General features: G+C 36.9%; 1 protein-coding gene across 20 annotated transcripts in view; it reads left to right on the top strand.

Annotated features, from left to right (window-relative positions):
• Positions 1–1,034: 1,034 nt before the first annotated feature.
• The window catches only part of LOC125260924 (neurexin-3b), a 494,859-nt gene continuing 485,731 nt past the window's right edge, over positions 1,035–10,162 (top strand). For 5 of the 20 annotated variants that reach the window (XM_048179432.1, XM_048179436.1, XM_048179434.1 and 2 more), the window contains exons 1-2: positions 1,237–1,642; positions 4,889–5,978. In XM_048179432.1, coding sequence (XP_048035389.1) covers positions 5,282–5,978 — 697 coding nt within the window. In that variant the 5' untranslated portion in view covers positions 1,237–1,642; positions 4,889–5,281. Of the gene's footprint in view, positions 1,643–4,888; positions 5,979–10,162 lie in introns of all 20 variants that reach the window. The other 15 variants (XR_007183157.1, XR_007183156.1, XR_007183155.1 and 12 more) reach the window with 8 other exon arrangements.

Genomic DNA, 10,162 nt, shown 5'->3' with positions numbered 1-10,162 from the left:
TAAATTTGCTAGCCTGTTATTTAATTCTGACTATATTTTATTTATATTATACCTTTTTAAATGATACCATACAAAGATTCTCTGACACTTTCTTAATAATAATAATAATAATAATAATAATAATATTTATTTTGATGTTTATTTGGTAAGAATTATCTATCATATATGGTTAATACTTGCACAAAGCTAAACAGAATATTCCATGCTGGTCAGAAAAAAAGAAAAGAAATAAAACTAATACAAAAATTAAACAAGCACACTTTAGGTTAAACACAAGTTAGAGACATTTGTGATAAAACACTGTTTAAAAAGCAACAGTGCTTTCTGTTGTCAAATGTTATTGGAACAAGTTCATGTGATGAACTAGACCTGTGATTTCCCTGCTAAGACACCTGTGTAAATTTGAGGATAACTGATTTTATAATTTCACTAAAAAACACCTTAGTATGTTACAAGTGTTGTAATGTCTTACTTTGGACCCATATTAATGCTAAAGGTGGCATCTGCTTTTAAATGTTTTTGGATTTAATGCCAGGGCTGTAGAGTACTGAAGATCCCAAAAACTAGGCTATTTACTATTACCGTACTCTGAAGCAAGGCACTTAAAGTTTCTCACCACTGCAAATCATTTTGGTTAAAAGCCCTAATAAATTAAATATTTCATACAGTTACATAATTTAGCGATCATTTGATTTCTTTAAATATGCCCACATCAATTCCCTCCTATTTTCTACTGGTATAAAAAAAGTTTATTATAAGTTTATTTATTAATTTATTATTGTTATTGTTATGTTTTTGTGCGGTGTTTCCTGCGTGCATTTGCATTGTCTTGTATTCCCAGGACTCTCACATTGCCTCATTAAGCCGCGTCAGTGATCTTTTCATTAACTTTTCCATCTAATGAGGCGGTGAGAACTACCTCGTATGTCACTACTACTAGCTTTGATCTGAACGTCAACAGACAGGAGTGAGTAGATTTTTGAGTGATGTAAACAGCAGCAGTACGCATGCTAATGACAGTAATGTGTCAAGTAACGGTCGATCAGTGTCTAGGTTTTTTTTTTTATGAATGTAAATCCCTTTAAACGTAAATGTAAATTATTTTTAGGAAACTGTCAATAATTGTGAGTTTAGTATCTGGGCAGTTCAAAAACTATGTCTATTCAGCACCATGGAGACTTCCCCAAATACTTCCAGTCTTCCAGAAAACTCGACGCTTTTTTCCACACAGCCGCTCACATCCGGGACTTTGGTCATTTCGTGTAAGTGCAGATGATAGATCTCTGAGGAAGTATGATATGAAATTTAGGATTAAAAATGGATATTGACCCATGTAAAGATACCCGAAGGGGATTCCTGACAGAAACCGCCGTATTTGTCTTGATACGTCTTTAAATGGCGTGTTTAATATAAGTAGTAGGCGGAGCCGCGAAGCTCGCGAGCTCAGGACAGGCTCGAGCACCTCAGTCGAGCGGAGGAGAGCGAGCACGGGATGCGCGGATTATCCCACTACACTGGATTTGACCTCAGCATCACTCCATCCGCGCTCCATCACTCACAATGTGGATTTAACGTTTTTTCGAAAAATATTCTTGAATAAATCGGATTCTCTATCGGTGGAGTACAGTCTTCATCATATAAGGTAAAGCAGAACTACTTTAAGAGATTCAGATAGTTTCACAAATGCGTTTAGATATTAACTTACAGCATATAACGTTATATTATATTTCTGCTATTTGTGTATTCATAAACACATTTATTTTCCTTGTATTCTTCCTGAGATAGCTATATTCTTCTAATGCAAATTTGAAGATACATTTTTACAGCATGAAAGAAATAGACACTATTTATTTTATCCTGTAATTCCCATGTCCTAAACATTTCTGAAATAATTAAGGGATGTTTGAGATTTGCTGTCATTGCTTAGAGAGGAGACTGAAGGATACATGCAGCGGTCTGAACATGATCCCCCCCCCCCCCTCTCTCTCTCTCTCTCTCTCTCTCTCTCTCTCTCTCTCCCTTCCCGTCTTAGTTAATAGTGCAAAACTTTCATGGCCCTTATGAATGGTAATTTCATTTTTTCCCCCTCCATGTAGCCTATAAAGATGGTATATAACTCCAGCTTAACACTTTAATAGGCAGGAATATGAAAATACCTTAAACAAACTGATTGACTGGGGCACAATAATACGATTTCATTTTCTTTCTTCAATATATTGCTTATATTTCCAATTTCATGGTTTTTATCTCCCATGTAAATAACGTGTGAAAGATGTATACATCAGAGTGAAGGACAGCAGCCTTCCGATGATATGCTGCCATGTAACTTTTACATAAAGATGGCAAGGTTTGGTAAGTCATTTTACCTGAAAATTTCTTACATGGAACAGGGAAAAAGATGTTTGCCAGAATGTCTGAGCTGATCTATTGGAAAGCTGGAAGGAAATGTGGCCTGTCAAGAAAAACAAAACAAAACAAAACAAAACTGTAAAGCATCATAAAAGTAGTTCATAAGACCGGTGCACTATATTACATTTTTTTGGCCATATGTTAGCTGCATAGCAGTCTTTTTCATTGTGTGGAAAAGACCAGCATCAACATTCTGCTATAAATAACTGCTTTAGTGTTAGGTTTAGTCAGGTTTTGAAAAACAGGAGTGATGACAGAATATTTTTTTGGGTAAACTATTCCTTTAATTGGGAATCCCATCTGAAACAATGTGTGATGAATAATTTCTGTTCCTGAACTCCTGTGCTGCTGCACATTACTGTTACACTGCAGGTTTCTACAGCTTGCATTTGTTGTTCTTTGTGAATGCTTGTCAGGAGGCATTGGATGACTTTTTTGAAATTCAGATTTTGAGATTTTTAAAGACATTTGCTGGAGAAACCCAGCTGAGATTGATACGACATTGGAGAAAGCACATATAGAGACATAATCAGCATATTTATTTGTTGTTTCCTGTACCCCGCATCTTGGCCTTGCTCTCATAAAACATGCTGGAAATGACTGTATATCATTCAAGGCAGATGGAAGACTTTTCCTCTGATAGTTATGTGTAAGCTTTTCATGTTCTTTTGCCTTTTGGGAACCAAATGCAACACTTATTCTGTTTGAGTGAATATTCTATGGATTCCGGAACATATTAAATGGGATGTATTTGCTTATTCTCCAAAATTCTGTACAAATATTTTTTGAACAAGAATCCTCATAGACTGCTAGTTTGGAGAGTTCTGATCAGATCTGTATCATTTGTAACACAATAGTCTGTATTATGTTTGTAATAAATCCTCCGTGTGATTGCTGCCAGACCAATGGCAGTTGTCATGTGCTGTGTGTGACGATCGGGTTTCAGGCCAGCCCGTTTGCAGTAAAGCAAATTTAACAGGAAGTCCTTCTGAAAACCTGTTCTCCATGATGCCTTACCTATTAGTGTGGCATGCATGGTAAATGTCTTGACCGTGGCCTCTGCGTTCTGCTCGGCTCACCCTTTTCACCTTTCTTCTCAAATCTTGTGAAGCGCTCATTCTCTATTGAAACACAGACAAGACCCACTATCGCTCAAGGGATGGTCCACGCATCGGTGTTGGTATCAGTTGCTTTAATTCAATAGCTGGCTGCCAGGGAGAGATTAACTATTCAGGGCAGGTAGTTAAAGGGGCTATTGTGTTGCACTGCTGTGGAACAGCTACGATTGGGGAGGCTTTTGTCTCTTGGGGCGCCATGCCAAAGCAACAGCCAGGGCAGGGAGGGATGGAATTCTACACACACGTACAGTATCTCTCCAACAGACATCTGTCAACTGTCGTAAACAGCAAATATTTGACCATGGCTTTTATGAGTACTTGTATTTGCCAAAATGCAAATGCAGTTTTAAATATGAAATACTGTACAGTTGTGATTGTTTTATTTTTGTTATGAAATAGTTGTGCAAGCTTTATTTTGGTGTAAAAGGCTTTACTATTGGCCCTGTTCAAAAATATCTGTTCAACACACTATCAATATGCATTTTTACTGTGAAGTATGTGTTTTCAAATGGAATTGCTAAAATAATGACAAACTAAAAAGGTTTTCCTATCACTCCATTTGCCATTGGTCAAACAAACACATGAAAGTGACATGAAAAAAAAAAAAAGTTGGACTCAAATGGTTTTCAGGAGAACTTATAATCCTTCTAAAAAACCTTCTTTAATTATGGTCTCTGAACACTAAGGTAAAAAAACAAACAAACAAACAAACAAAAAAAAACTTCACTTTACTGGCTGTGACATCCCTTATTAAAATATAAAGATATATTTTTATGTATAAAGGCCCATTTATAATGTGGAAAAAAAATATTAAGTGTAATATTATAAAGATAATGTTGTTTCACAAAAAAATATGCAAATAGTTTTTTGTCATTGTTCAAAAACTGTCAGTTGAATAAATTAATCATAATTAAACAAAACTTAGACAAACCCTCTCTTTGTCTGAGTAAATATGTAGGTGTAAGGGAATACAAAGGTGCCCACTGCATGGTCACCATGATTTTGCCAAGTAAGGCATGTTCCTGGATCTACATATTTTGTTGATCCTGGAACAGTATTCTTGTCCAAAAATTTAGTCCTAACCCTATCCTAGGGTCTAAACCTATAAACTACCCATAGTACCCCTAAAATCAGAGGGCAATAATATGTGAATAACACTGATGTAGACTGGCTGTAAGCCTAAACTTGACATAAACTGTAAACTTGTCCCTCAAATCAGATGGGTTGATTAAAATGTTGTACTTTTCAACAAAGATGTTGTACTTGGAAAATGTTCATGTTCACTCCTACGGTCTGTGGTATATTTGTCTGTAATGTATATATTGAACCTAATGAAAAGGTCATTTTTTTTCTCTTCACAGATCAGGCAAAAAGGCCCAATGTGGCCATTATCATGTGGCGATATAATAGAATCAGAACCAATATGGAGCATCTCTGTATTAATCCAGGAAGTCGACTCAAGGGAGCATCATCTGTAAAGCCTCTCTAATAGATAAAGTGAAGGTGAGCAGTTGTCCAATTCTAATCTGAAGGCTGTTCGGTCTGTTTGGAATTCATCCTGGTACCCCTGAACAGGATTTGGGATAGCATGTGTCAAGAGCCTCAGTGGCTTCATTTTCTTTGCCCATATGGTTATCACCTAAAGGATTTGATGTTTCTTCAGTGACCTTCATGTAATTTGCCAGAAAATATAACTGAGGAATTTTATTTTGTTCACTACAAGAGGATCCCTTGTAGCATAATTACTGGTTACCATGCCTCCCCTTTGCCGGCCTCATTGTGTAGTATTGCTGCTCAGCACCTTCTTTAGTCTTGGTTTGGGCCTGGAATTCACAGGCTTAGAGGGTCAGTGGGCACGTTACCTTCGCTGGGACGCCAGCACCAGAAGTGACCTCAGCTTTCAATTCAAAACAGCTATATCAGACGCTCTGGTTCTCTACTTTGACGATGGAGGATATTGTGACTTCCTGCTCCTGGGTATTGAGGAAGGCAAGCTAAAGTTGCATTTTAGCGTGGACTGTGCAGAAACCACTATAACCTCCGGCAAAATGGTAAACGACAGTCGCTGGCACTTTGCTACCATCAGCAGGCACAACTTGCGAACAGCATTGGTACTGGATGGAGAATCCCAGATGGATGAAGTGAGACCACAGAGGCAGTTTATGAAGATTGTCAGTGACCTGTATCTCGGAGGTGTGCCTCAAGACATTCGGACAACTGCCCTAACACTACCAGCGGTTAAGGAGATGCCACCGTTTAAGGGGATTATTACAGACCTGGGTTATGGGAATCAGGTTCCAACACGCCTGGGAAGCCAAAAGGTCCGGTTAGAGATGGAAGGCTTGTGTACGGAGAACCCCTGTGAAAATGGAGGCATTTGCAGCATGGCTGACGGTGAAGCTTACTGTGACTGCTCCAAAACAGGATATGTAGGTCGTTACTGCAATGAAGGTAAGGATGATTCTCCTCAAACATTTGCCTTTGATTTTCAACACAAGTCAAGGCAATAGTTGGATGTAGTTTATTTCAGTGAGCTATTTACAAGAAAACCTAAGTAAAAGATTAAAAAATAATAATAATAATAATTAAAAAAAACTCAAGTCAACATGACATGACAAGACATGCTCTGACTCTGAAATGACTTTTTTTTTTTTGCTGATGTCACTTACTGTTAACCATATAGACCATGAAGAAAGCTAACCAATACCGAAATAGCTATGTATTCACTGTTTTATTGAGACTGAAGTCCAGATTCTGTCCATTCTGCAAAAAATGTATTGGTAATGAGTATTTTAGTCTATTTTTCCAGTTAAAATATTTTTGAAAAATCCTTGAAACAAGATACATTTGCTTGAGAAGCAACACTTTTCAGAGAATGTATCTAATACAAGTCTATTTTGTCTTGGCAGATTGACACTGGCAATTTTTTTTCACTTGTTTTAAATAAAAACAAGTGAAACAACATGCCAGAGCAGTAACACCTTGTCTACACCAGATGCGACCGTTGTTGTCTCGCACAGCAACAGCTAAAAGCTGTCTACACTGAACGCGACAAACCGGCCGGACTACATCAGTAATAGAACGGGGAATCCGTTTACTGTTGAGAATTTGTATGTAGACAATAACACTTATTATAATGGGTTCTATTGTCTTTTTGCGTGACGCGCCGCGCCGTTCGCGTCCGGTGTAGACATGGTGTAAGATAAAACACAGTTATATACAAGATTCAACATATGAAATTAAGTCTTAATATCGTATGCAGTGTTGCCTTTCAAGTAAATTTATCTTAATTTTTTTAACTTGTTTTTCAGGAAAAAAAAAAGAAGTAATTTTTGCAGTTCAAAAGTTTTTTTTGATCGCTCATCAAATTTCACTGGAACATTGCATTATGAAAGTTAAATGAGTCTTGAATGCTATGTCATGTTGACTTTCACATTGCCTGTTTGAAATGCTGTTTAATATATAATGTCATTCACCCCACCTCACACACCTCCAATCACCCTTACAAAGTGCATTTTAGCATAATTTCTCTCATTCATCTGTGAAATTATCATTGAAACTGTACTTATTGTACAAATGCTGCTAAGTATAACCTTTTCACTTAACGATGATATATGCAGTGGACCCAAAGAGTATTTAGACACTTTGAATGAATAAAACGTGATTTTTCTTTTAAAGATAGTATACACACACTTTCAAGTGAAACATAAAAAAAACAAACAAACAACAACAACAACAACAAAACAAACAAACAAACAATAAAATAAAAAAAAAAGTTCCCAGGACACCTGTTTGAACATCCAGTAAAATATTTAGAAAAGTGAAGTTAGCAGAAGATGCCAGTTGTTCTAATGCAATGAAATGCATACATTTTTAAGAGTAGTTTAAGTGTCCAGATAGTCTTTGGGGTCAGTAATTCAATTAAAGGTGTTGACTTTCAGTTTTTTTATTACATTTAATAATAATAATAATAATAATAATAATAATGTTTTGATTTTCAGCATTTATTTTGCTTGATATGATAAGTGATTGAGTGACAGTTTATGTCAGCAATGATTTCAATGATGTTACATATATTTTGTTCATTCCAAACCTTTTCAGGGATATCCATCTTTGGTTTTTATTGTTTTATATGATCATTGTTATAGGTAAAATGATACTTTTTTCCATTAAATATCCAGATCCTGCACGTTACAGACAATGGAAGGTACACCACAATTTCAAGAGTTGAATCTTTTGAACTGAGATTAGGATTTCTATTACCTTAAAAGAGCAATTTCTTGATTTTAGACAGTCACTTTCAACTGCACTTTAGTGTTGAGACCTATTTGGGATTACTCTCACTGAAGACTCTCCAGCAGGTTTTAAAATATAAGTCTCAAAACTGATTATACTTTCCGAATGCACACTGAATTGCCAAGAGACTTGGTGCTTTGGTTATGAGAGATTACTCTTTTCGTGTTGTGCCCTGTGTATAGTCTATAATTCCACAAGCATCTCAATTTATTCAGGGCATGGATATAAAGGCATCCAGTCAGGCAGGGAATCAGTAGACCCAAACCTGAATGCCTGACTTATTGCATTTCGTGATCAAACCCAAGCCCTTTAGACTGATCACACCAGCCCTGTGCCTCAGTGCTCCTTTATAAAGATTAAGAGATAGTCCTCAGTGGCAGCGACAGGAGATTAGGCTGTATGATCAGATCACCTTTGGATCAGTAGGGGCGCTCAGGGCTGGAGGGCCAGTGAAGGATGTTTCTGCATCTCTGGCCTTCTGGCGACCAGCAGGCCTAAAAAAGTGCCCTTAATGAGGAGCCAGTCAGCAGCTGCTCAAGGGAAAACTGATGTGATAAATGTAGAGCTAGTGGACCTCTACTCTCAGAGCAAAGGTTTTGCTCAGCCCATCCTATGCTTTGACCGCAGGCATGGCTGTCAGGGCCATCACGGCCTGTCTTGGCTTCATCAGGCCCCAGTCGTGTTCACAGATTATGGACGTGTCTGATAACGGATTGCACTGCTGAGCTGTGGGAGCGTTCTGTAATTAGGGGTGGAACGAAAGAGAAATGGCTAATTCGCTGGTGGGCAATGGGGGCAAATGATGGGCTTAAACTTGGACTGACACGCTCTCAGCACCCCATAGCATGGCTGTGTTTAGGGTCAATTCACTATTTGGGGGAATTCACTAAGAACACATTTATAACATTTATTTGTGTATTCTATCTGTGTTTTTAGCACTCGATTCACTAAAGAAATTATGCAAATCACATAATTGTGCAAACATGGCCAAAAATGAATTCCCTAGTTTGCAAGCCTGTTCTAAGAGCTAATTTGTGGAGGATATAGCAGACTATGCCCATTCTCTTAAAATGTGCTTGATTTTTATTTTTTATTACAGTATATGAAATTGTATATAACATCATATTAAAACTGACTTTTTACCATGACTTCATCATTTAGTTTTGCTACTTTTCAAATTCATTTTATGTATTATTGTTTTACCCTAGTCTCAGTGCCAGACCGTCAGTTGTAGAATATGAAAATCTGTTATAAATTTTTTTAAAACTATACTATTCTAAACAAAGACTCAAGTAAGCATAAACCATTTCAATATTTATTGTGTGAAAATATCTTTTTCAAAAATGATGACAGTTCCATTTGGTAAATACCACTGAACCGTTTGCCCTTGGTAAAGTGTATTCGTTTACTAAGGAGACAAGATACTGATCAAGATACTGTAAATATCACTGAATATTTTATTGTGTGCCATTTTTCCAATCAAGCTGTAATTACTAATATATAAAATAATAATTTTACCAATTATGCAAAAAGTGAAAATATTGTGTGTATTAAAGATACATTAAATTGTACAGTTGCTATAGTGTGAAATAGTAGTAGGTAGGGTGTTAGTAGGACGAAAGGGGCGGCCATTTGATCAAAAAATGTAATTTCCTCCATTTTTAAATTTTTTTATTTAATCCACAGAATAGCTTTTGAGATGTGGTGGAAATGACACTGTGGTGGGAATTTTCATGGGTTTCGAATGAATGAATGAATGAATGAATGAATGAATGAATGAATAGAAACAAACAAGCAAACAAATAAATAAATAATGAGAGTGGGTTAGGACTGCCCTTAGCTGAAGAAACAACATAAGGCATGTTTGTACTAAAAAGAATCAGAATAACTTAATACAGATAATCAAGATGCAATATTTAATCATGTTTGAAACTGGACTGCCGATCTGTTTAGTGAATTCTTATTTTACTGCTGGTGCAATTTAACAAATACAATATGTACCAAAATAACAAATGTGAGCTGAGAAAGTGTTTAATGTTTGCCCTTGGTAACGAACAGAATAGGCAATCTGTCCAACCTGCACTTGTTTTACATGCAAACAGGCAGAAACATGGCAACAGGCTTGCAAAGACCCTCAGAGCATGCAGATGGCACAGGAAAGCAGACCGCATACCTCAGCGTGTATGAAAGTGCTAGACGGGCCACACCACCTCAGCAGGCGCACAACTGCCTGAATTATTATGTAGAAATTGGTTATAAACTGCAGGCAGATTAAAACAGTATGCGTGTAGACGTAAAACACATGTTCAGTCTGCACTGACGATGTGGATCAGAGGGTA

Source organism: Megalobrama amblycephala, unplaced genomic scaffold (assembly GCF_018812025.1).
Source record: "Megalobrama amblycephala isolate DHTTF-2021 unplaced genomic scaffold, ASM1881202v1 scaffold199, whole genome shotgun sequence".
NCBI lineage: Eukaryota > Metazoa > Chordata > Actinopteri > Cypriniformes > Xenocyprididae > Megalobrama > Megalobrama amblycephala.
The sequence above is the reverse complement of the archived record's forward strand: the minus strand, read 5'-3'. Positions and strand labels throughout refer to the sequence as shown.